This window comes from Abramis brama (genome assembly GCF_963993115.1).
Source record: "Abramis brama genome assembly, chromosome: 24".
Lineage (NCBI taxonomy): Eukaryota > Metazoa > Chordata > Actinopteri > Cypriniformes > Leuciscidae > Abramis > Abramis brama.
The window spans coordinates 17,371,709-17,397,333 of record NC_139986.1 but is presented as its reverse complement, the minus strand read 5'-3'; the positions used below and the strand labels follow the sequence as shown (position 1 = coordinate 17,397,333).

The 25,625-nt window shown below is 35.3% G+C and overlaps 5 protein-coding genes across 8 annotated transcripts; 3 read left to right on the top strand and 2 right to left on the bottom strand.

Moving 5' to 3' along the window:
- Positions 1–237: 237 nt before the first annotated feature.
- Positions 238–3,682, bottom strand: fam162a (family with sequence similarity 162 member A). The gene is made up of 5 exons (XM_084103272.1): positions 3,433–3,682; positions 2,038–2,133; positions 1,603–1,714; positions 625–733; positions 238–549 (listed from the first exon to the last, which is right to left on the bottom strand). Exons 1-5 carry the CDS (start codon positions 3,482–3,484, stop codon positions 442–444), a joined length of 477 nt encoding a protein of 158 aa, XP_083959398.1. The 5' UTR covers positions 3,485–3,682; the 3' UTR covers positions 238–441.
- Positions 3,612–6,317, top strand: mix23 (mitochondrial matrix import factor 23). The gene is made up of 5 exons (XM_084103273.1): positions 3,612–4,063; positions 4,853–4,978; positions 5,132–5,278; positions 5,893–5,952; positions 6,041–6,317. The coding sequence occupies exons 1-5, from the start codon at positions 4,013–4,015 to the stop codon at positions 6,089–6,091; spliced, it is 435 nt and encodes a 144-aa protein (XP_083959399.1). The 5' UTR covers positions 3,612–4,012; the 3' UTR covers positions 6,092–6,317.
- An 877-nt stretch (positions 6,318–7,194) lies between these two features.
- LOC311074991 (cystatin-B-like) lies at positions 7,195–8,286 on the bottom strand. The gene is made up of 3 exons (XM_084102042.1): positions 8,106–8,286; positions 7,917–8,018; positions 7,195–7,748 (listed from the first exon to the last, which is right to left on the bottom strand). The coding sequence occupies exons 1-3, from the start codon at positions 8,175–8,177 to the stop codon at positions 7,620–7,622; spliced, it is 303 nt and encodes a 100-aa protein (XP_083958168.1). The 5' UTR covers positions 8,178–8,286; the 3' UTR covers positions 7,195–7,619.
- A 2,128-nt stretch (positions 8,287–10,414) lies between these two features.
- LOC311075530 (uncharacterized protein) lies at positions 10,415–13,398 on the top strand. Its single transcript, XM_084103023.1, has 7 exons — positions 10,415–10,757; positions 10,862–11,006; positions 11,103–11,216; positions 12,045–12,189; positions 12,283–12,431; positions 12,512–12,651; positions 12,756–13,398. The coding sequence occupies exons 1-7, from the start codon at positions 10,658–10,660 to the stop codon at positions 12,908–12,910; spliced, it is 948 nt and encodes a 315-aa protein (XP_083959149.1). The 5' UTR covers positions 10,415–10,657; the 3' UTR covers positions 12,911–13,398.
- Positions 13,399–13,734: 336 nt separating this feature from the next.
- LOC311075403 (uncharacterized protein) lies at positions 13,735–24,332 on the top strand. 4 transcript variants are annotated; one of them, XM_084102795.1, is made up of 18 exons: positions 13,735–14,091; positions 14,998–15,041; positions 15,146–15,210; positions 15,305–15,420; positions 15,509–15,569; positions 15,831–16,032; positions 16,126–16,206; positions 16,295–16,375; positions 16,448–16,606; positions 16,691–17,130; positions 17,795–18,184; positions 18,365–18,946; positions 19,026–19,638; positions 19,858–19,916; positions 20,179–20,340; positions 23,050–23,210; positions 23,460–23,550; positions 23,635–24,332. In XM_084102795.1, exons 1-18 carry the CDS (start codon positions 14,083–14,085, stop codon positions 23,727–23,729), a joined length of 3,411 nt encoding a protein of 1,136 aa, XP_083958921.1. In that variant the 5' UTR covers positions 13,735–14,082; the 3' UTR covers positions 23,730–24,332. The 4 variants fall into 4 exon arrangements, with proteins under 4 accessions (XP_083958921.1, XP_083958920.1, XP_083958923.1 ...); XM_084102794.1 differs by having other exon boundaries at positions 19,858–19,931; XM_084102797.1 differs by having other exon boundaries at positions 13,737–14,091; positions 14,979–15,041; positions 19,858–19,931.
- The last annotated feature ends 1,293 nt before the right edge of the window (positions 24,333–25,625 follow it).

Here is a 25,625-nt window from a genome sequence, read left to right as displayed (position 1 = left end):
TAATTTTGATTTTGCAAAGATTTAATATTGATATTAAATTATAATATTGTTACATTAATCTGAATAGAAAAATAGGAAATATCCAATATGGACAGATACTGATAAATTCATTTCTAATATCGGCTGATATATCTTTACCTTCATGTCATGTAATTCTGGCATTATTACTATTAAATATTAGCTACAAAAACAAAAGACATTCACAATGAGACTAAAGATAGGTGTAAAGCAAATAAACATCATTGGACCAGTATTTTATTTTTTCTGAATATATACAAAAATCACACAGAGAACATCTCACATCTTTATTTTATACACTATAGAAGTCGTGGAGGAACATCTGTACCACCTCCACTAGAGATCCCATGGGTTGTGGCATGTGATATTTGGAAAAACTGGATGGTGAATGATGGGCTTTTGGGGCGTTCGATTGAACGCACATCACTGGGCTTTCTCTGCAAGTGCAGCGGCCTCCTTCTGTGCTTCCTCTCTCAATCGAGCCTTCTTCTCCATGTTACGAGCGGTCAGATTGTCATGCCGACCAATCGCCTGTCATAGAAGACATTTATTAAAGAATCTGACAGCCATAAAAGACACCATTTCATTTAGACACTGTTTTATTACCTGTTTGCCAGAGATCACCATACCGAGGCACGCCAGAAGGGTCAGTGCCATCATGACATAGCAGGCCTTCACGCGCACTCTGTTCCTGGACGCATCAATCATCTCAAAACTGAAAACAGCACCGTTTTTTAATTAGTATAGGCATTAGCATAAAATAGTACACACACAAAGATATGTTTAAACAAGTGAAGTCCTACTGTATAATGCTGTGATTTTACAAGGAATACATTGAAAGATTAGAGCAGGACATATTTACAGATTTTCTCATTGGATTCAATTGTTAATACCCCAAAAAACCTTATTTATTTTTTAATGAATCATTAAAAAAAGTATGTTTTTGATTCACTAAAAAGAACAAGTTCAAGAGTCATTTCTTTTTTAATTGGGCTTCACTGATTTTGTTGTATGTTTTGATAGTATTTTTTTTTCATACTATGGAAGTCAATGGGGTACATTAACGATAAAACCTTGACAGCCAATCATTTAAAGCGCCAGATGACATCACTGCAGCGCACACTTATAATAGTCCATTGGTGTGTGGATGCTAATATAGTTACGGTATTAGTTATCGTTCTTGGTGTGAACAAGCCTTTACATATACATTCACAAAGCTACTAAAAATAATCATACACTAAAAATACTGATCTTGGGATTTTAAGAATCAGGATAAAACGAAATATTAATCAATAAATCATTATATTCACCAATCCCTAGTGAAAAGCAACTGTATGTATGGAAGGTCACAAAGGACGTGCCTGTTCTGTTTTGCATCTAACCATCACAAACAGAGTCCACTCTGATCTCCCTCCAGATACCATGAATTACACTCATTACCTGTCATTACACTGGGAGTAAATCTCATTTAAACCTTACAGCAGACAGCTCTTGTGTTCCACCAATAAGCTGGCATATGACCTCATTAACCAACTACACGTTTCATTGCCTGAAACTGGGGGTTTCGAGGAATAGCCCACTTACGACACAAACTCTGGAATCTGCTCTACGGTTTTGAATCGCCCGGACCAAATCAGCATCTTCTTATCCCAGTCTGTCGGGCGGTAGCCTGGCACTTTAAACCCAAGCCGTTGAGCTAAAGGCAACACCGAGAGATGAGAAACAAGGTGTTAGTGAGGACAAGTTGGTCTGTTGGGAAAAAGATCAAATTCCCTCTAGTATAATCCGATCCTTGTAGAACAGCCAGAACAGGAACTTCTCTTGCTCTACAAGGTAATTACGTGGTTGTGTGCCTACATGCTTTTTGTTTTGTTTTGCTTTGCTGGGACAAAACGTGCTGGAATGACGTATTTCATTAAGCACATCAAAGTGCTGTGTCATTTTGAGTGCTGTGTCATGTCCTATGCCACACCTTCTAATGCAGGCAGGTAGAAGTGAATGGATATTTAGAGAACTGACCCGGTTCTGTGGTCTGTTGGGGTGTAGATGCCCCTTCTTGAGGCTTGATGCACAGTCTTCTGCTCCCTGTGTTCATCACGCCTCTCTGCCACTGCCCTATGAGGGAAAGGGACAATTAAAGGGATAGGTCAGCCTAAAATGTAAATTCTGTCAACATTTCTTTCCTCAGTGGAACACATAAAGACAATTTTAGCTGAACTGTCCCTTTAAGGCTGCCATGGTGATCAATTTTGGCTGTATGATGATGTTTATACAAAACTAATATGTTATTTCCTGTTACATTTGCTCTGATTATGAGTCCAAAACACTTTCTTTTTTTTTGTTCCCCAAATGAGGACATGAAATTTCATTTAAGAATTTGATTTCTCATTTGAGCAGCTGTTTTAATCATTTGATTAATTATTGGATAATCTGAACATTTGATTTATCATTTCAAATTTGTTAGAAATAAACATACATAAAAACATTACCTTTGTAAATGTTAAATGTCCAAACTATACTCAGAAATGAGAGTATAGTTTCTTTCTATATTTACTATATTTAAACTATATTCAGACTCACCATAGCAATTATAGTTTCGGACAAAATATTTCAGTTACAGTAAACCTGTTATTTATTGGGATCTTCTTCAAACAAGCTTTCACAATCTTTTTGTGTCATTATCATATATACTACTGTAACTATTATTTTGGCAGAAACTATAATTGCTATGGTGAGTATTAATATAGTTTGAATAAAGTAAATATAGAAAGAAACTATATTCTAATTTTTGAGTATAGTTTGAACATATATATAAATATAAATATATATTAATATTATATATAACAATTATATTAATATATTATTAGTATATTATTATATTGATATGATCTATATATATATATATATATATATATATATATATATATAACAATTACATATATATTAATAATACATACTAATATATGAGAAAAGTTTGTAAATGTATTGTTGTATTTTGTATATTTCATTTGTAAGTTGTACATTTTTGTAAGAGATTAGATATAGAGCTCCAATTCCTCTTTTTTTGATGACATACTGAGCAATACCAAGTTATCACAGCTGTTACTAATAATTATTTACTATAGTAAAGAGATCAGATACAGCTGTAAAATCGTAAATTCACAAGAGGTGTGGCTGTTTTCACGTATTAGATAAAACATAAATTAAAATGATCAAATCCATGCAATAACCTCATGAATCCAATCATGCCAGTATCGAAAAGTTAAACTACGTCATAATCGTTTATAATCATGTGTTCAGTGCTTAGTGTTGTGCTAATAAGTGTGTCAAGAATGCTCACTGTCACTGTGCCCAGTGCCAAAGCTTAACGTTATCACATGCTGCGTCCAAAACAAACTTATGGAAAATACTGACCTATTAAAGAGCCAAAGGCAGCGCGAGGCCCGCGGATCATGTTGAAGATCATAACTTCTGAAGAAAAATATAATGATAGAAAAATACCAAATTTAAGGCATGAAAGCCTGTCTAAATGACAACGTTAGGTTTAGTTCCTCTACCAGAATGAAAGTCAGTTCGAGTTCGTACTTGAAAGAGCCATAGGAAAGTGCGCACGCAGAGCTGAACACTTGAAGGACCCTGAGAAGTCTAAACAGCTCATAGGAGCGCCTGTTAAGGACATACGTATGTGTTCGTAACACGCATGTGGTTGTAAAAAGCATAGTTAAATAAGATAATATGCACAATATTTGAAGTTCTTCATAATATTTCGCATAAAGCACCTGTGGATTTTAAACGCTCACGTTTAATCCTGATTATAGTGAGAAATAATTACATCACATAATCTCTGTTAAAATGTCTCACACTAGTATGAAAAATAATCAGTAATTATCTGTAACATTATTTAGTTAGTGTCAAAGACGACAGTTTTAGTAGTAAGTATAATGTAGGCAGTATTTGGACACCCTCGGCGCGCAGGACCTCTTCAGAGTCCAGTATGGCGGCGCCCGGTGGAGTTCTGAACTGTGAGGACTTTTCAATGTTTCAGGTAAAACGAGCGAACTTGACACTGGTTAGGATAAAAAAGTATGCAGGATTCTTAAGCGCACATTGATTTTTATGAGCACGGTGTTATGATGTTTACAGGAAAAGATGTACAAATGTATGACCCTCTGATCTGATGCACGCAGTCGTGTGGTTCAATAAGCAGCAGAGCAAACATGACACTGCTTTTCTTTATAAATATAAATGTATGCATTAAATGACCTATAATTTATACACAAAAACAATATACAGAATTTTTTTTATTTTTATTAAAGCTACTAAGTACATATTTATGTGTAAAATGTGGGTAGTTGACATCATGAACTCGTGAACTTTTTTCTGCATCAGGATTTGATTTGAAGGTGAAGTTTTCCCTTTTTAAATAATTTTTTAATAACCTCTTATTTCATTTCAATTGTACGATTTATTTCAGTTCAGTTAATTATGTCTGCGGTATGTGTCCCTCAGTTAATATGAGCTTATAAAGCTGCATATATAATAATTATACAATAACTTAACATAGTTTAAAAGTGGGTTTAGATGAACTATAACATGTCACACTGCAGGACTCTGCTTGAAATGGTGTTAACTATCCATGTGTAGTTATATTGTATACATTATAAAGGTAATATGTGATGAATACGGAGGGGTTTTACTTTAAGATAAATTAGTAATAATCAGTAATATTAATATTCCTTAAATGGATACAATTATTATTAAGGCATCAGAACAACGATTGCATTGCTTACAGTAAATTTTCTGCTGTTTTTCTATCTCTCCGTATGTCCTCTAGGAAGTATTAAAAGGGATGCGCACCATAGATGACAGAATTGTCCATGCCCTTAATACCACTGTGCCCACTGTGTCCTTTTCAGGCAAAGTGGATGCCACACAGACCTGCAAAGAACTTTATGAATCTGTATGTATCACCTTACAAAGTGTTTTTAAATAATCTAAAATGATTATTAGAGATACCCTAATTCTGTGATTGATGTATGACTTATTTTAGTGAACTGTCACGAGTATGTGATGTTTAATTACAAGCTTTTTCCCTGTATTTTCTGTCTTTCAGCTCATGGAAGCCCATCTGTCCAGAGATAAGGCAATAAAATCATGTATTACAGAGACCTCTGCTGTCGTCAGACAGTTACGTGAAAAGAGAGCAAAAGATAGTGACAACTTGTCAATTATCAAGCAACTCAGGAAAGAACAAACTAAGGTAATACCACTGTCTGCCACCAGGGGACCCATGAACTCTAGTGTTATGTAGTTTTATCTGATGACTCATAACCAAAGCGATAGACGTTGCCCAACTTACATATATAACAGACAATAAGCGAAACCACGTGAATCTGAAGACTTGAAGAAGTGCTTCTCAAATCCAAGGTTGCTTAAAGTTTTGTTTACATTATTATATTGCACTATGGGTTAAATTTCCCTTTTATATAATTTGAAAGAAGGGTTATTATCGTTAATTAAAACTATTTAAAACATTTCTGTTAAATAAAATAAAAAACTTAAACTAAACGAAAATTAGAAAATTTTGAAATTGAAGCACTAAAATTAAGTGGAAAAGAATAAAACTAAAATCAACTGAAATAAAAACAAATTGAACCTAAATAGCAGTAGTATTTAAAAAACAAATAAAATGAAAAACGCACATAACAAAATTTCTAAAAATTAAACTTAAATGAATATAACTAAAACTATAAAAATAAATGCTAATTCAAAATATTAATAGTTATATAATGAAACTAACATAGCACTGTGTGGAAGTCTGTTCACAAATGGCTGAAATCGAAATCTTCTAAAATCTTCTCAATTTGCCTACAGTTAAAAATCATGCAGTCTGAGCTGAATGTTGAAGAGGTGGTCAATGACCGGAGTCTGAAGGTGAGGTTTTTGTGTGTCTTCTATTGATTCTATTGAACATGAGCTGTTTTCATTCAGAAACATGTCCCTGATGGTATTTCCCCCCTAGGCTTTCAACGAAAGGTGCCGAATTCACTACACCCCTCCCAAGATCAAGTGAATGATAGTTCTGTTGTCAACATGAACCACACAGTGTTCTGAGGACCACACCTGGAGCTGAGCCGGGACATTGACCCCAAACATCTCACAAACCCTCCTCCGCCAGTGTGCTGTCTGTGGCTTTGTGTTTCTACAGTGAAGGAACACTACCGTTGCCCTAGTCCTGTAAACCTTTTTGTATAAATACTGTACAAAAGATTTTATTAAAAATGAAATGTTTTCCAATTACTGAAATGTTATTTGCTTTGCAACACAGCGATGAATGTTCAGTTGAAGAGGAGGATACGTTTCTTGATCTGTTCTCAGACCTTGACATGCCCACTTGTGTCAAAGGTTAAAGCAGGGGTTTAACCACGGACCCCCACACGATGACATCCATCCTAAAAATGTAAAAGACCAGTTCTTGTATAAAGGCCCTATTTATACTGTGAAAAATGAATATTATAAATTTGTCAAAATATTATTTGGAAAAGATTTAGCTTCTATTCAGTTACATTACTACGTTTAGTCTATGTATTTATTTAGATTAATTTTATATTTTTTAAATTAGTTACTAAAATCAGATTATCTTTTAATCCCTTATTTAAATCTAAATATTTAGTTTCAATTCAGTTACATTACATTTAATAAATGTTTAGTCTATTCAGACAAATTATTTTTAAATTAGTTATTTAAATTAAATTTAAAAAAAATTCTTAAATCTAATATTTAGTCTGTTCTGTTACATTATAACATTTAAAATTAATTTATATCTAAAACCTTTTCAATTTAAATATTTAGTTTCTATTCAGTTACATTACATTTAACTTATTTATAATTTAAATCAATTTAAATTTTTAGCATCATTTAAAATCTTTTAAATCAAAATCTTTTGTTTCTATTTCGTTACATTACTTTTAATTTTAAAAAAAAATATTTAGACTGACATGTTTATTTTAATCAAATTTTTAAAAATCATTTTTATTTAAATCCAAAATCTTCTAAAAAATTAAAGCAAAATATTTTAGATTTTTTCATGTACTCCCTAGCACTCATAACTTGAATAACAAATCCATACATGCCAAAAGTACACTATGCAAAGACAAACAAACAAAAAAACATTCACAACTTTCCATCAATGCATTTTATGTAAATACAATACATTATAGGCAATCGAGTATAAAACTACGATTTACTGCATCAGTATCACTAAGTACAAAGCCCAAAATGTGAAGAATAAACTATAGGCATGGATAACTAGATGTGAGTTAATTGATGTTTTGAGTGTAAGGGAGGGAAAACGAACTGTTATTGTACAATTATGTCAAAAATATTATGGAGACGTGTATTTAAAGGATTGCTTAATTCACAATGAGTTATACACACTAGTCAAGAAATCAATTATTGATTAGATCATCACGTCATACACGAGTTAACATGTTTCATCTTCAGATGTTAGTATAACATTTACTGTGTAAAACTGGTAACAGTGGGATTCATGAGTATTTTGGACAATATTCATGATGATTTGATCTTTCTGGAGGTTCACTTCAGAAGTATTCAATGGGATCATGATGAGCCTTGGATGTCTGTATGCTGTGCAGCTCCAGCTTTTCTCCAGCATGGGGCAGGGTTTTATAGACACGCAGATGAATATAGTCCTCCTCACCTACATGCACCTAAAAACAGATCATTTAGAACAGTACATTCAAAAACCATTATAGTTCAGGACTGTAAGTGTTATCTGCTTTTACATATATAATCAGTATATTAACAGGGTCCCCCCTAACCCTGTGTGGTTTTACGAATGAACTTATACAGCCTATAAGTTCATTCATTTCTCTTACCTTAATAAAGTAATTTTGCCCCGCAACAAGTTGCGTTTTAAAAGATTTGGCGGTGAAAGCGTCAAACTTGCGGCCAGCTTTATCCTCGGCATGAGACTTTACCTGAGGAAAAAAGGGAGTTGTCAGTGAATGTCACTGTATGACACATCACATCACTATTTCTGTTTTCTGCAATGTAAAGTTACTAACCTCATCGCATATTTTCTGCACCTCTTCATTGGCATCTTTCGCCTCGGATGTTCCGCCACAAAGTAAAGGCATTTTGAATACAGAAGGTTAATAATAATAAAAAATACTCGGGAACGTCTGCTCACAACAAGGTTTACTGACTGGAAAGTTTACTTCCTGGATATCACGAGACATTGGAAGAGACCATTTTTGTGGAATAGACCAAAGAGGGTTGTAGTGTAACAACAGAGAAAGACCTGGTATATAATCTGGTGTTGTGCTTAAATATATATCTAAACATTATAATTATTTAACTTTAAATATAAAACATCGATCTTCTTTATGTTAATGTATCTCTGTTCATGGTTCATCACCCCCGTAAAGTGGTTTGAACCTCGTATTACCGCATATGTTACTGGTTAGGGCGTGGATAGTTACACTGACATTTTTACAAAATGAAATATTTTAAATTAAAAAAATTATTTTAACATAGTTAAAATAACGATAAAGCACGATACGTGAATTGAGACACAATTGCCATTGAAATGACTGGGGAAAACAATTTAGTTGTTGAAACTCATTGTGAAATTTCAAGTTCAAAAACTGAAACTTGATACGCAGCGAGGTTGCCTTTTAATATCTACCTAATTGTTAATTTAGTTACCTAACTTACCTAACCTAAAAGTTAATTTGAATGAAACCAGCACACAAACCAGTTTTGCAAGGTTCTCTAAGGTAATCTGCAATTTTTCAAGCTCAAACCAAACCTCAAAAACCCTAACACTAACAGGAGCGTGATAGTGAACATGTCTTGTTAAAATTTATAGAAATGGCAACATCACTCCTTCAACTCATATTTTAACATTTCATTTCGTAATAGATATCCCTCAAATTTTGTCTAGAGAAATTGTTCTGCCCATTTTTGTCTATCCATCATTTACTCAACATCATGTGTCCATGCATGTGTTCATTCATCCCCTCCCAGTTCCCTTTACTGTCTGTCAAATACATAACACTCATGGTTAATGACTAAGCCATACAAGATGTTATCTAAAGAACATTTACTTCATGTACTCTTTGATAAAAGTTTAGTTTTTACTTCAGAAACTAAAGAAACAACCTTAAAGAAATATAAAACCCTTCTTCCATCTATTAATATTTTTGTTTATTCAGAGTGTGCAAACCCTTACGAAAAAGAAGTTCATTCAAGTGTTCTATTAGTTTACTTCTTTTAAACTAAACATAAGAAAGTATACTTTCAGTCTACATTTTATATACTTTTCAAAAATATACTTTACTTCTCAGAAATATACTTAAAATTAAACTTAAGTGTACTTGACTTATACTGAGAGAAAAGTCCAAGTATATTTGGCCAGTACTTGTACTCGAGATATACTTAAAAGTATAATTAAGTATTCAAAGTATACTTGACTTGTAGTTGTGTTAACTCTTTAGATCGAGTAGCCAATTAAATATACTTTTTTTTACATAGTTTTTCATATACAGTCTTATGAAACTTACATTGTTTGAAAATATTGATTAGAATATTGATATAAAACAGATATGTTTCTAATTCTGCGTATCTGAATTTTTGTGTAGGCTAGTCCACTGGTAGTGTATATAGGAATTCAATCTAATTCTACTTTTCCCTTTTCCCCACCATTGACTGAATTTTCCAGCTATCCATGTTTTCACTGTTATACGGTAGGGGGCGCTATGACTCATCTTCTAGTGCAGAATCTCCGGAACAAAACACAGGAGAAGAAGAAGCTGAAACATGTGATAGAAGATTGCTCACTCAAATGTAAAATAATGTGATCATCAAACATTACACAACTACTATACTAGTAGTTTACTGAGCGTACACTTCAGTGTGTACTTTCATAAACTAAAAAAAAATACTAATTATAGTAAAGTTCACTTGTAGTACAGATGCATTACAAATGAGAAACCTAGTTGTGTACTTAAAGTTTACTACTCTTACACTTATAGTGCACTTAAACGTATACTTTTATGTACTAAAAGTGGGCCAATTTAGTCCCAAGCAGTATTGAAATAGTACACTTACAAGTTTTCTACTAGTACACATTGATATTAGTATACTTACTACATACAGTATACTTAAACATATACTTTAACATTACTTAAGTATACTTCATAAAATATTTTTCGTAAAGGAAGTAAAGGTCACTAAGTTGTGTAAGGCTTTTTCATAACCATCAGAAATTTATGCAATGAAAAAAACTTGCCATTGTGCGCATGTATGTTTGTGTCATACTCTGCACGTGTACTCGTACAGTTACACAACCCACACAATTATAAAACCAGTCACACGGGAGTACTACAGTATTTGTGTTAGTCAGTCCTCAGGGTGTTATGTTAACTTCCTTCACTCTTTTGCTCTTGGTTTCAGACTCTGGGAGTGTTTTCAGCTGTAGGTTATATACGACTCTAGTGGATTTTTGTTTATAGTCAATAGGCTAGTAATACTATTAGCAGTGCTTCTGAGTCGAGTGCGCTTCTGTTAAATATTTTAAGATCGCATTACATTTTATTTACTTCAGCTTCTCACAATGGGAGATCACAGCGCTGCCCGTTTAGCACTCATAGTCCTTTCTGTTGTCATGTACATCATTTGCATCGTATTCAACGCACTTGCTGGACCGGGAACAGGTACGTACAGCAGATCATCTGAATACTGTTTCTAAATAAATGATAGGTGCAAAAGTACATTTTGGTCGAATATATTGCTACAATGTAGTTTTACTCATCCACAGGTCCTTTTCGGAACACCACTGGTTCTATATCAAATAAGTACAATACCGAAATCACTCCCTCGGGATGGACCTTCTCAATCTGGGGTGTCATCTACACCTGGCTGTCCCTCATGCATGTTTACATCCTCTCCACTACCTGCAGGAGGTATGAACTCTGAGCTAGAATCAAATGATATCCAAAAATAAAGTGGTATGTAATAATATGCTGACGTTCATGAGACATTTAATATTGTCCTCACAGGACTGTTTATGGTCCAATGTACTGCAGTCCTGCTGTGTTGCCGTATGGATTCTTCATCACCTGGATTGCAAACATGCTGCTGAATATAGGCTGGCTTCTTCTGTGGGACAGAGAGTAAGAAGGAAAATTTTGAAATATACTGTATATGTCCGGTCCGTAGGGGATATTTGTTTTTTATGACCCCTACAAGTTTGATTAAACGATCAAAATATGAGGATTTTTTTTTACAAATATAAAGGTAAAACAAAACACTAAACTAAGGTATTTATCTGAAAACAATATTTAGCAAAAAAGGCAAACTGCAGCTAAAGGTTTTATTTTACTATGCAAAGGAATCATAGAAAAACCTAAAGCTCACAGGGAAAAGCATACATTGACTACTACATAATCAAAAAATAATGTCTACACGATTTGGCTTGTTTCATTACGTTATCACTAATAAAACAATTGACTCAAATCTCAACTACGCAATACGAGTACAAAATCTTGAACATATTTTATAATTTATAAATTAAGGGTGAAGATGTACATTTTCCTGAACATCACTTTTGGCTGCTACTGTGTATATATATATATATATTGTTATGTTTACATAATATATGTGTGTGTGTATATATTATTATATTATATATATGTCTGGGTGTGTGTGTGTTTGCGTGTCTGTGTATTTATACATAAAATTATAATAATATATACACACATATATATTATGTAAACAAAAACTTTCATGTTAGATGCGATTAGTCGATTTGTATAAATTTTTTATATATATGTATTCACGATATATACTTTATATATATTCGTAATTGCACTTATTTTTACATTTTGTAAATACAATTTCTTTGCATGTATATTTAACGGAAAATTTTTTTTTGAAAGCTCCATTTTTCTACAGTAAGAACATCTTTTGTAAAAACTCAATTTCCTTGCATTTATTTAAAGGGAGATGATTGCTGGATTTGTGTTCCTTGTCTTGATTGCCTTCACAAACTACTTGCTGATCATCTTCACCTGTCATGCCCTTAAACAATATGGATCCTGGTTAAACAAATATCACAAAGTAGACCTCTGGTGCATTCGGATATTGGTGAGATAACATTGAAATATTACTCAACAGCTTCTCAAACTTACATTTTAAAAACATTATGCAGTTTTTAATGTTGCATCTTCAACCTTGCAGGTTCAGAATGGCATTGCAACATACACAACATGGACAACTATTGCCACCTTGATCAACTTCACTGTTGTGCTGAGATATGACGCTGGAATGACCCAATCAGATGCAGCAACAGTCTCTCTCTCAATTCTTTTGGGTGAAGCTATTGCTTGGTAAGACCATAAAACTCATAACTTATTTGAAATAAATGAAAGATGTTAATCTTGAGATTAATGCGTAATGATTTTTACAGGTTTATTGTTGAGACCTTTGTGTTTGAGAAGCACCTGCGATACATTCTGACAGTCTACCCTGTTGTCATTGTGGCTTTGAGCGGAAACATGACGAAGAACTTTAACTCTGCGGATCCAAGTCGCAATGGCATTTATATAGGTGAGCCAGAACAAGTGCTGCATTGACATCATAATAGTTTTGCTGTTATGTTCTTAATCTGTAGTGTATTTCATGACAACCATATTGTGTGTTGTATTCCACAGCTGTTCTACTGGGGTTGGCTTGTACACTATTTGCCATCAAAGTGTTGCTGGTCATATGGAGGCATATTAAATATCCTCTCTACAGAGGCATGGATACAGACGAGGCCGTGTCACCGATGGAAATCGCTGAAAAGCAAAAAAAGATCTTCGTTTAATCTGAACTGTTCATATAATTGAATTGTATATTTGTGTAATCATCATTTTTTATTAATGATATTTATTTTTTTAATTGTTCAAATGTGTACATTGTTTATATGTACTTTTGATAAATAATAAAAAATAAAATACAAAGCGTGTGTAACTGAGTTACACAAAATGAATTAGTCTTATCAAGGCAGGGGGTGTACAGTGACCATGATCTGTGCACTGTTATGTACTTTTTTCTACAGCAATAAAATCATAAAACTCACTAGAGAATCATAGTAAAGATTTAGAGGAGATTCCAAGAGGCTGGTCGGGTGATTGAATATAGAGTTACTATCATCACAATGCTGTTATATCAGATGTCAATCAAATGAATGAATTGAGTTTTGCTTTGTGTAAAAACAGTTTGTGTTTTGTCTAATAACTCATCCTTACATGTGACATCTGTTTAAAAAATATTGATATTGTTGATGAATAAAAAAATATTATATTATAAAAATTCGGAAAATCTTATTTAAAATATTAAAATCTTATATTAAATGTATACTCATATCTTTATAAATTAAAATGTTAGTTTTTTTTATTAAAAGGAGGCAAAAAGAAAGATAACTTTTATTTGTAATCATTTTAAGAAATGTAAAAATTATTTTAAAATGTAGTCTGAGATATATGAGGGTTTATTTTATCCGAGTGACCATTTTAATTGTTAATTTATTTTTCATTATTTTTAAGGCATCCCCTTGATCGTGTATCGATTCCTCCTCTACTGCTGTGGCGTTGCTGTGAGACACTCCACGGCACTAGGTGGCAGCATTTCATTGTGTGTCTTCCTCCCGCACAGGAAGAAAATTGAGCGGGAGAATTTGTGTTGTTGTTGTGGGCCAAATACAGTGACGGACTCTGAAAGATATTAATGCTTTTTGTGGGGTATTAACATTTTATTAATTCATTTCTCTGTTGTTTTGAACGTAAAACTATCGTAAATGTAACAGGAATACATTAGCATCGAGACTTTCAAATTGTGTAAACAAAGAAGAGTGTAATGCTAATCGGCGAATGGCGGTCAGCTAACTTACCAGTAATGGGCATGTTGATAGTAAAACGAATAATTGGACTATTTGCGTGTTTATGAGCTTCACTGGCGGACACACAGTCTCTGTAACCGGGAGTGGACTTCAACACGATGTCGCAGGTCAGTAACGTTAGTTACGAGTGTACTTAATCAACTAAATCATCATCGTTGTTTGTAGCAGAGTCTGTCAGTGGCTGCGGTTCAAAACCTAGTGAGCTCCCTACCTAGACAGCTCTTTGGGCATCATAGGTGCTCAAAATTCTCTCTGAGTAAGCAGTGCACTAGGTTTTGAGACAGAGCCAATGTCTAGTAAGAAACGAAAGTAGGCGTGAAGTGACAGTTCAGACTGATATAAAATATCTGTTATATATATATATACACTGTATATTACCGTTCAAAATCTAGGGCCAGTAAGATTAAAAAACCGAATACCTTTTTTCAGCTAGGACACAGACATTAAATTGATCCAAAGTGGCAGTAAATATGTTCACACTGCTACAAAATATTTCTATTTCATATAAATGCTGTTCTTGAGAACTTGTTATTCATTGAAGAATCCTGAAATGTCACGGTTTCCCCTAAAATATTAAGCAGCACAACTGTTTTCAACATTGACAATAAGACATTTTTCTTACACACCAAACCAGCATAAATTATTTCTAAAGGATCGTGTGACACTGGAGACTGGAGTAATGATGCTGAAAATTCAGCTTTGCCATCAAAGGAATAAATTACGTTTTATTTTACAATATATTATAGAAAACAAGTTATTTTTAAATTGTAATAATATTTCTCAAATATGGCAAATATTTATTATCACACAAATATTTATTTTTTATCAAATAAATGCAGCCTTGGTGAACATAGGAGGCTTCTTTCAAAACCCCCACTCTTTTGAATGGTAGATAAATTGATAGATATAGGTGTGTGAATTTTATGATAAATGTTAATGTGTTTTATATGTTATTTATTTATGTATTTTTTCCCCTTCATATGAACTTGTGAAGTTTGAATCAATTATTTCAGGTCAAAGCCAAAAAGAAACTGCATTATTTCCAAAAACAGGAAAAGTAAGTAATGCGCCGCTTTCAAAACAGCACTATTGGATTAGGTTAATATCTTAACAAGCTCAAGTAAGAGGCACATTTCATTACGTGTTGCTGCTGATTTTCAGAGCCCATTCTAAACTCAAGGATGTCTTCACCTTGCCTGACATTGACACTCTCTTCGATGACATTGGTAATTATATTCTTACATTCACCTCATTGCTATCTCATTTTGAATTGTGCCATTCATTGTGTGAAACCATATTCCATGTTGTTGTTATTGGTAGATGCTGACTCTGAGCTGGGTTTGCCTCTGCTTCCTCCATTGCCCAAAAGCACTGGTGTAAATGGTCAGAAAAAAAGCCCATGTGATCCAAAAAAGATGAAGGCATCATCTAAGAAGGTACGCATGGATTGAATCATCAGAAATCAGTATGTTCTCATTGCCACAATGTGATGTTGATTGTTAATCAGATGACTCTGATTGTCAGGTACACAAGGATTCTTTGATCCAAGAAAATGGCATTCAAGAGGATGAAATAATTGACAAAGGTAACCCTACATCCACAAAAATCTCTTATCAGTTGTATTATCGTGAGTATAATTTCCTGCTATTATTACCGATCATCTTTAAAGAATGTTTAAACTTTTGATTGAAAAAAAAGAAATAAATAAATTAATAATTTTGGTAATTTAAAACATGTATAAATTAAGATATCATCAGAAAACATCTTTACTTTTGATCCCTGTAATAGAGCTAGTTTTTGTATATTTCACCACCTTCTTGTCATATTTCTTTCATTCCTTACAAAGAGAGTCCATTTAAAGGAATTGCTCCCATAAAGACGTCCAGCCCTATTGCTTTGGCAATAGAGAGGGATGAGTCCGGGGATGGAGTCAGAACTGTGGCTGATCCTCTTCTCTTTGGAGTTGAGGATGAGGAGCCCATTGGTGGAGACTTAAGCAAGGTGTCCTGCATTCAGCAGTCAGAACCGCCGAAGGAATCCCTCTATGGGTAAGAATAAAAGAGTCTGATAGCTGGTATTGTTTGTTTTGTATTGTTTTTTTTCATTACCTAACTGTTCTGTTATTTTTTCTGCTCTGAAAGGGATAGCGGGTCTCTGGCATCACCACCAGAAAGGCTTGAGTTTAGAAAAACTGCTAAATCAAGTGCGGGTTCCTTTTTAAGGTCAGTTATTAATGTATAACAACAGTATTGTACATCTGCATCTTTTATTGTTATAATAAGAAATATAACCTTAAATTGTATTTGTTAGTATGAAGCTTGCAAAAAACACTAAAACGTCAATGCAAGCCACCCAGTCTACACCTCCAGAAAAGAGGGAAGACATAACAATGTAAGTTAACTTAAATTTTGTAATGTTAAAACTGAATTGTTCCTGCAGATTTTGACTTTTTTTATTATTAAGGGATAAAGTTCCTGGTCAGCTTTCACCTGTTTTGGTTCGGAAGAGTGAACAAAAACTTCGGGTGGCAGAGCAATGCAGAAATCAAGTGATGGAGGATCCAGGCAAAGGATTGTCTTTCCAGCAGAAGCTTAAAAAAGCCATGATGCCTAAATCCCCATGGTGAGTTTAAATGTGACGTTCTGAACATAAACCACATGCACCGTTGTTACTTTCTTGTAACACATTTCTTATTCCATTGATAAGTTCCAGGAAACGTGCAGCAGTTCCAGCTCCTCCACCTGTAGATTTAGAGGAGGACTTCATGATCCTGGACGATGAGGCCCCTGTTCTTTTCATCATCCCTCGCAAGGCAGAGGTCAGCAGGAACAAAAGACCTGTCCCAGCAGACACTGCAAAGGAGAATGTTCTTACAGAGACGCACTCTAAAGATCAGCTCCCGCAGAGTGAAGCGGAGGCGAAAAATCAGCATGGGACGGATGCTAAAAGAAACAAAGCACAAAGCGAGTCTGGTAAACAAAAAACGAAAGGAAAACATGGAAAAGCTTCAAAAAAGAGTGGTAAAGACTCTATGACTCATGATGGTGCAGAGGATGGAGCAGACCCTGTAACCGAAGCACATGAGGACAGAGTTTGTGATCAGACCTCTTCGCAAACTGTACAGGAACACAAAGAAGTACAAGCAGGTAAATCACACTTTTACCAAATCTTTATAATATCTTATGATATTATAATCTTATGATGTATAAAAAGGCAGTATAGGCTACTTGATCAGTGCAGCCAGTGCACATGCAGTGTAGTGTTAATTTTGTTAGCTATTTTTTAATTTAGTCTTAGTCCTGTGTCAAATTTACTTTTTAGTTTTTACAATATTTATTAAACCTTGACCTGTTTTTGTTGTCGAGTTTTAGTCGACTAAACGTCTGGGCATTTTAGTCTAGTTTTAGTCAAATGAAGTCACATTTTCTTCATGCTTCATAATGGTTAAGATGATAATAATGATCATTTTGCTTAAAGTTGTAATCACAATTCACAATGATTGTTGTCATTTGAGACATTTAATTTTTTACATTTCATCAGAATTGTTGTACTTTCACCTATAAACACAAACCCGTGTAATCTACATTATGAAAACTTTACATAAAGATTACATTCATAAGTGCACAAATACATTTTGGGGATACTGTATTAGTGCATATACTTTATCACTACATTTATATTTACATTCATAAAACATTGATGGAGAAGTATTTATATTATTTATAAAATATTGATGGAAATGGAAGATTATGTGATAAATTGAAAAAAGTTTACACGTCGTTATATTTGAAATATTGCTTTGTGTGATAGTTACAGGAAAGAAACGGGCAAACAGCAAAGCACCTGAGCCAGCTGAACTTTCTGACAAAGATGAAACGGATGCAGGTGGCAACCAAGAAGTTCCAGTTCCTGTGTCTAGAACCACAAAGAAATCCTCAAAATCATCTAAGCAGGAGAGGTCAGGGTCAAATGCGAAGAAGGAATCTAATAAAGTCACTGCTGCAGCAGCTCTTCACTCCACAAACTCTGTGAAATCCAATAAAAATAGAAAGAACAGCAAAAAGGTGGAAACTGTCTCTAAGGCAAAGAAACGAACTTCTAAACAACAAATAGAGTTGGAACAGATAGATCCTTCCTGTGATGAGCAAGAGCATGAACCTCCACCTGCCCTCAATGAGCAAGAGGAGGAACAAAGAACAGGTCAGTTCCTCTGGCTTTTGCTTAATTATGCTGTGCATCGATAATTATGAAGCAGAATTATGTCATTTTGGTTAGACGGGCATCTAATACTCCAGACTCACAGATTATGCATCCCTGACAACCACCAGTCCTGTGTTGCGGAAAACTTACAATCTTTTCTGTTTTGTTTTTACATTGTAGCTGTGAATAAACAATCTTCCACCAAGGAAGATGCTGTGGATCCACCCAAAAAACAGAAGAAAAAAGTAACGCAAAAGCGGGAACAAAAACCAAAGGATCCACCAACAACTGCATCTGACATTTCGTCAGACAGTCCTCTGTTTGCCAAGAGGAAAAGGAAACCTCCAGGAGCATGGTGGCTCTCCAGCCCAAATGAAAGTAGCACAGAGCTTCAGCCAACGCAGGTGTTGGGTACGGCACAAGGGCTGAAAACCAGTACAAAAATGTCAACGAAGCAAGGAGCTGCTGTTGATTCTGAAGAAACACAGTCTCTCAGGCCTGCCCAGGGTAATCAGAAGAAACCAAAAACTCTCAATGTGTTGAACGATGTGAAAAAGTTGATTGCAGGTAGCGATGGACATGATACTGGAGCTGAGCAGAAGACCGCTAAGAAGACAGGTGGTCGAAGGAAAACAAAATCTGCAGCCACTCAACCTCAAGTGGCATCACCAGCTCATGTGTCAGGAGAGGAAGTGGGAGCTTGTCCGAATGAGATTAGTCCAGAATTCTGTAGTCCTCACAGACTGCACAACGTCCTACCAGGTAAACTCTTTCCCAAACAGCTTTTACTTTGTATGATTGAAGTTTTTGAACTAACCCTTTCTTCCGATAAATAAAACAGGTGAGAAGAGAGTGTTTGACTGGGTTTACTCAAAAGAAAATGGCTCTGCACAGAAACCACCTTCCTCCTCTCTTAGAAGACCAGAGAGTTCTGCATCAGACAACTTTCCACAGAAAAGACAAAGAAAAGCTCCGTCCAATTGGTGGGAGGCGCCGCAGTCTCAGGAACCAGCTGATGGTCTTCCACCACCTTGCAGTCCCCCCCCACAAAAGTCCAAACTATCAAAAACTCCTCTTCGTGGTGCATGTAATAAGGAGGGAAATTCAATAAAATTGCAAAAAACTAAAAATCGCTTAAAAAGAAACATAATCAACACACCAAAGTCAATTAAACGATCTTTGGCCTCAATGAATGCAATTTTTGCTTCTGAAAAACCTGAAAGTTTGGTAAAAAGTGGACAAAGAAGCAGAAAACAGGGACGCAGAAACCTTCTTCACTCTCTTGAGGACCAGTCAGATCACTCGAGTGAGAACGTGGCCCAAAGTGATGATCAGCTGCAGGGAAACAGACGCTCCTCCTTTGGCTTCACCAGTGGTGTTACCGTGGAGCCGCCAGGGACCAGAAACAGAACAAGTGTCCGAGTAGCCAGTGGACCCAACACTTTATCTGATGTGTAAGTTGATTTATAAAATGCAGATGTATGTCTGGCCTAAACAAATGCTATTTGCACCCGAGTGTTAATAATAAAGATGCAGATCTGCAGTATATACAGTATTGTCTAACCCCTGCACCAGACCATTAGGATAAAAATAACTGTTGTGAGGTCAGTGCACAAAGTCACTGTTTAAAATTCTGTGCTTCAAGACTGAGTGTTTTTGCTTTTTTTGTGTAGTGACGTTGCTTTCAGAAGTGGGCCGTCATCAATGCTTGAGCTTCAGCAACATGATGAAGGGGATGATGATATTGGTGAGAATTCATGTGCGATGTATTTTAAATCTGCAGTGTGTCATTTCTGTGCCACTAAATGGAATTGCAAAATAGGTTTACCAAACACTCCCAAGCGTTCAAACTCACACGACCGGTTGAGCCAATGTTACTCTGTTGTGCCTCTAAAACAAACAATAATTAAAAGGTTCCACAGAACCATGCGTTTTACACTTATCAATTTAAGAGCTTTAACAGCACGATTTGTAACTAACTCCTTTTCTTTCAGATTTGCCATCGTCTAGGGTGACACCCCATGTGCGAAAGGCTGCACGGGTGTTGGCGCACTGTGATCTCTGTGGGCCTCCGTTGCAGCCAGTTGTCTTGGAAAATGAGGACTGGGACAACCTACATGTGTGGTTCTCTCACTTGTGGCCCCCAGCCTCGAAAAGTAATGACATTACACTCACAAATAAATCAACACGCAAGACTATTTTACATATCAGGTGTAGCCATGTTACAGGGACACATTGCCTGAACAGCCTTGTGTTGAATGACATATTCATGGGCACGATAGTGACAGGACAGGAGCTCCCCCTTATTTGGGCCTGAACCTGGAAACTTTGTGGTTGGCTGAGTTGGCTGATTACATAACTACAATCATTAATTAACATACTTGCTTTTTGTTTAACAGTTATTTTTGATTGTCTAAACATTAGAAGCCTTTTGAAATCCATACAGATTTTTACTTCCAAGTGCTGAAGTACAAAATGCTGGAAACTAACTTCAATTACAGCTTGTTTATGGGACTTATACCCATGAGTGGACCTCTTCACTGAGTTGGGAATGTGCTTCTATGGAAATATTTTTTTTCCTCCCTCTTAACATATTGTTTTCTTTTCATCTAGATTATTAATGATTTAAATCTTCTATTTGAATATCTAATGGTCAGCAGGGTTTTTTTTGTACAGGAAGCATTAAAACAGAACAGATAATGAAAAGTGATAGCTTGGTCCACAATTCATTGGACTCCAGACTTCTGTTTACTTGCTTTATGAATATTTACAACATGTCTTCCATACTTTAAAGTCAGCATTAAACGGAAGATGCAATAGTCTTTTCTCCCCTATTGTGACATATATATCCAAGTGAATTGGCTTCTCAAACTAGGCAAGGCAAGGCAAGTTTATTTATATAGCACATTTCATACACAATGGCAATTCAAAGTGCTTTACATAGAAGAAATTAAAATAATAAAAAGAAATAAGAATAATTAAAACAGTTTAGAAAAATAAAATACAGTACAGTACAAACAGTCGGACGAACAGCGGCACAGTGCTCATTCAGTAAATGCATAGCTAAACAGAAGTGTTTTGAGTCTGGATTTGAAAGTGACTACTGTAGGAGCACATCTGATCTCTTCTGGAAGCTGGTTCCAGCTGCGGCTGGCATAATAGCTAAAGGCGGACTCGCCATGCTTAGAGTGAACCCTTGGTATTTCTAGCTGATATGATCCTAATGATCTGAGTGATCTGTTGGGTTTATATTCAGTGAGCATATCTGCAATGTATTGAGGTTCTATGCCATTGAATGATTTATATACCAGTAATACTATTTTAAAATCAATTCTAAATGTAACTGGGAGCCAGTGTAAAGACCTGAGAACTGGTGTGATATGTTCATATTTTCTGGTTCTGCTCAGAATCCTGGCGGCAGCATTCTGTATGAGCTGCAACTGTCTTATGGTCTTTTTGGGAAGGCCAGTGAGGAGTCCATTACAGTAATCCACCCTGCTGGTGATGAAAGCATGCACAAGTTTCTCTAAGTCTTGTCTGGAAACAAAGCATCTAATTCTTGCAATATTTTTCAGATGATAGTATGCTGATTTAGTTATTGCTTTGACATGACTACTGAAACTAAGGTCTGACTCTAGTGTCACACCAAGATTCCTGACTTGATTTTTAGTTGTTAGACCCCTAGAGTGAAGGTATGCGTTCACATTGAGAACTTCATCTTTGTTTCCAAACGCAATGACTTCAGTTTTGTCTTTGTTTAATTGAAGAAAGTTTTGACACATCCAACTGTTGACTTCGTCAATGCATTGGCACAGGGAGTCAATGGGGCTGTAATCGTTAGGCGAAAGGGCTAAGTAGATCTGTGTGTCGTCTGCATAGCTGTGGTAAGCAATTTGGTTCTTTCTCATTATTTGGCTCATTGGGAGCATACTGTATACAGGTTGAACAGGAGTGGTGCAAGAATTGAGCCTTGAGGGACTCCGCATGTCATGGATGTCCACTCAGACTTATGGTCTCCTATACTCACATAATAGCCAAGGCATCTAGTTTATTTTTAACTAGACAAAATGTAGGGTGGAATTTGATTTTGTCCATCTAAAATTGATTGGATTATTGGATGGTTCTGGTTTGCTATTGCTGTGATCTCATGTGAAGAGAAGAGATGTTGCTACAAGTGGGAGGGAAAATTATTTTGAATGAAGATTACGAGGGCACATTCATTTTATCATTTATAATGAATACTGCAGTGTTCTATAACAAAAAAAGAATGGTCAATTTTGATTTCATGGTCGAATACCTTAACCATAGATCAGTTTATTGATGGTGGCTTACTACCATTGCTCGTCCAATGTAACTATGGTTTTAAGTGTTTCTAAAACACATTTAGAAACTATAACCAAAGTATTCTTCCCGAATCGAATTACTACTGTAGGTGTTATCACAGTAAAACCATTATAAATTGTCAATAAAAAGGGTGTTGCTATGTAGTAAGCATTTGAGTTTACATGTGACCTTTTTTCTTCTCTTTTCCTTGTCATTACTGTTTATGATGCTGTGGCTGTCCAGCTGCTTGATATGTTTGACTTCCTCCACAGCGCATTAAACTAGAAAATTCCCAGTAGGATACAAATGCGTCATGCAGTGCACCACACAGATAATTGGTCCTCGCTCGCTGTGAGGTTTGGTGCGAAGCACATTTAATGCTTATCACATAAAACATAAAAGCCCAGGATGTGCGACGAAGACACAATCATACTGTCGGCAGTTGTTTGTATCGAATATAATTACATATGCGTTTGCTTGTTTTCAATGAAAAAAATGTTTTATATAGCTCGTTCATATGCAGTTTTTTTTTTCCTTTCTAGACGGACGAGTTATTAGTCCTGATGACTTCCACTGGCACTCCCATGGAGGCCGAGCAATAGGTCACGCGGTTGACCTCCAGAGCCACTCTTTCTCACACGGAAAGATTCTGCTGGGGTCGTTCATGAAGAAACCCTCACAGGTGGATCGTGATATGGTTACTGTGAGTAGAAAGTGTTTTTTTATTATTATCTCCGTTATTTGCATAACCGGAATAGTGTATTGTAGCCGTCTGAGATCTAAATTGTAAAAATAAGTTCATGAGAAGGTTACATGACATGTTTAAAACCCCTTTCTGCCCATTTGACTTTTATCATCATCCCAAGCTGCCCAGTTTGATCAATAATTATCTGCAAGTAATTTATGTTTACATTTACATTATATTAACCTTACTGTGTTTCTCTTAAATAAGGTATTCAGCATCATCTCAAGTTGTGTGCGTGTTGATATTGATGGTGTAAAGTCAGTCTACAATTGTGGAGAAGTGTTTATGATACCCTCTGGTGAGTGAAAACTTATTACTAAATATTAATTACTTGTACATGTGTTCTTGATTTCCTCAATTTTATTTTATTTTTGTGTTACAGGACAAGCGTATAGCATCCACAACCTGTGTCAGGAACCTGCAGTGCTGATTTACCACAGGACACTGTCGATTGATGCGACGAGCGGATTGACATGATGTGGCTGATTCCTTTGAAATATTCAGCGGCAGAATTTTTTTAAAGATAAAATTGTAGATTTTCTTTCAAAAAGTCTTACACGTGTAGTTGTTTGGCAAAGCTCAAAAACAAAGCTAGTTGTTTTTTTGTGTGTAAATAGCTTAAAGAAAATTTCAACATTGAAGAGACAGTAAAACATGATTTTATGATGCTATATAAAAAGCTTTTCAAAACCATGGTCTTATTAATATACATGCTCATTTCCATGTTTCCTCTCGGAATGCAACTAGTTTTTGTGAGCAAATTTGTTGGGTGGTCAGCAGGGGTCAGCAGATCCTTTACTATATTATATTGCTGTTGCATGTCCAACTCGTTTTTATACTCAGAAGTAGTGCTGTTTATTTGAAAAAACTGAAATTTGTCCTTCAATTCATTAGTAACAGCCTCACAGTTTCCATCAGTGTAATCTCGTGTGTGTGATTTCACTGCATTCGTTTTTGTAATATTGATATGAACTCTTCCTCAGCCCAATTTGGGAATGTATTTATGTATAGACCTGCAAGAAACATGTTTGTTTGAATGTTGCTGTGTTTAAAGCTTGTCATTCCTTTGATGTTGAGCAATGAGGTGCAGATGCTGCCATCACTCATATCACTCTAAATATGCTTTTTTTTTTTTACTAAGTAAAATTTTACTTGAAAGAAGCAAAATGGATGCCATCAGTTATCAGATGTTTCAGTTTTTATTTAAATTATCTTTATAGATAGATGCTTGAGACTTTAATTCTCATTTTTGTCTAACATTCACTTTTGCGCACCATTTTTTCCCCTGGTCACTCACTCTAAACCCATTTTGCAAAGACCTGGGGACCTTTTATTGTTTAATAATGCAACATGCTTTTCACCTCAGACATGCATTAGGAACAACATGAAAAATATGAGAACAGCTTTTCATAGCAAATCATGACACTTTAAACAAATTTATCCCTTGGCCATAAGACACCACTTAGAATATTTTACACGAGTGTGATACTGATAACACAAAGACTTTTTGTTTATAAAGATAATACATTATTTTTGCTTTTAACAGCCATATGGTTCTAGTTAAGATGCCCCCATCCTTCTCCGGATATTTTCAAACCAATGTACACAAAAGCCTCTTTCATTGTGTGCCTAAGAAGAGAAATGGTTTGTTTACCACGAATTCCAGTAAATTCAGGATTACATTGTCCAATCAAATCTATAGTGAAGGTTGAAAAAAGTTTCAATTAACCACTAAACCATACTTTGTTACAGTTTAATCATATTGAATCCCTAATCAGGAGAAAGGTGAACAGGTCGACAAATACTGCCTCACTTGGAAACTTTCTGAAATAACATTAGCTACATGCATCAATAATTCATTACCTTTATCTCACAAGTCCACCTGTGGATCCAGTCTTTCTGCTTTAAGGGAATCATTTTTCCCAGAGGAATGAGTATATTCCTGGATAAACACATCAGTGAGCTTTTTTATGTCAAGAGCAAGCATGTCATACCAATGCCTTCTTAAATGATTAGCAGTGTTAAATGGAATGACTTTCCATATTTCTAATTGACGTTTGCGTCTGGCTAACTGGAAATGGCAAATGTTTGTATCCTGCTGTTGATGCATACATCTGGTATTCCTGTGTCACTGTAAAGGTCATGCATGGAGACCCACAAGGGTAGCTGAATGAAAAAGGTAAGGTGCTTTTCTTCAGTGTGCAAAATATTGCTTAAAGTTATAATCTGGACTGAGGGCTTTCATGAAGAGCCTCTTGGGTTGGTCTTTTCTCCATGTATTCACAGTCTAATTGTAATTAAGGTCCTGAGGAACTCTAAAATTAAATCAAAGACAACTAGCCATGGGCTGAAAGGGGAAAACAACTCAAAGCT

What these genes read in the sequence shown, in the direction of transcription:
- fam162a (XM_084103272.1), bottom strand. Translation starts at nt 3,484, where the DNA reads ATGATCTTCAACATGATCCGCGGGCCTCGCGCTGCCTTTGGCTCTTTA. An exon ending in TGCCTTTGGCTCTTTAATAG is followed by an intron (nt 2,134 to 3,432) that starts GTCAGTATTTTC and finishes TTTCCCTCATAG; the next exon opens with GGCAGTGGCAGAGAGGCGTG. An exon ending in CCAACAGACCACAGAACCGG is followed by an intron (nt 1,715 to 2,037) that starts GTCAGTTCTCTA and finishes TGTTGCCTTTAG; the next exon opens with CTCAACGGCTTGGGTTTAAA.
- mix23 (XM_084103273.1), top strand. Translation starts at nt 4,013, where the DNA reads ATGGCGGCGCCCGGTGGAGTTCTGAACTGTGAGGACTTTTCAATGTTT. An exon ending in GCAAAGAACTTTATGAATCT is followed by an intron (nt 4,979 to 5,131) that starts GTATGTATCACC and finishes TCTGTCTTTCAG; the next exon opens with CTCATGGAAGCCCATCTGTC. An exon ending in TCAATGACCGGAGTCTGAAG is followed by an intron (nt 5,953 to 6,040) that starts GTGAGGTTTTTG and finishes TTTCCCCCCTAG; the next exon opens with GCTTTCAACGAAAGGTGCCG.
- LOC311074991 (XM_084102042.1), bottom strand. Translation starts at nt 8,177, where the DNA reads ATGCCTTTACTTTGTGGCGGAACATCCGAGGCGAAAGATGCCAATGAA. An exon ending in TGCAGAAAATATGCGATGAG is followed by an intron (nt 8,019 to 8,105) that starts GTTAGTAACTTT and finishes TTTTTTCCTCAG; the next exon opens with GTAAAGTCTCATGCCGAGGA. An exon ending in GGCAAAATTACTTTATTAAG is followed by an intron (nt 7,749 to 7,916) that starts GTAAGAGAAATG and finishes ATCTGTTTTTAG; the next exon opens with GTGCATGTAGGTGAGGAGGA.
- LOC311075530 (XM_084103023.1), top strand. Translation starts at nt 10,658, where the DNA reads ATGGGAGATCACAGCGCTGCCCGTTTAGCACTCATAGTCCTTTCTGTT. An exon ending in CTTCTTCTGTGGGACAGAGA is followed by an intron (nt 11,217 to 12,044) that starts GTAAGAAGGAAA and finishes ATTTATTTAAAG; the next exon opens with GGAGATGATTGCTGGATTTG. An exon ending in TTGGGTGAAGCTATTGCTTG is followed by an intron (nt 12,432 to 12,511) that starts GTAAGACCATAA and finishes TGATTTTTACAG; the next exon opens with GTTTATTGTTGAGACCTTTG.
- LOC311075403 (XM_084102794.1), top strand. An exon ending in CACTCTCTTCGATGACATTG is followed by an intron (nt 15,211 to 15,304) that starts GTAATTATATTC and finishes TGTTATTGGTAG; the next exon opens with ATGCTGACTCTGAGCTGGGT. An exon ending in TGAAGGCATCATCTAAGAAG is followed by an intron (nt 15,421 to 15,508) that starts GTACGCATGGAT and finishes TCTGATTGTCAG; the next exon opens with GTACACAAGGATTCTTTGAT.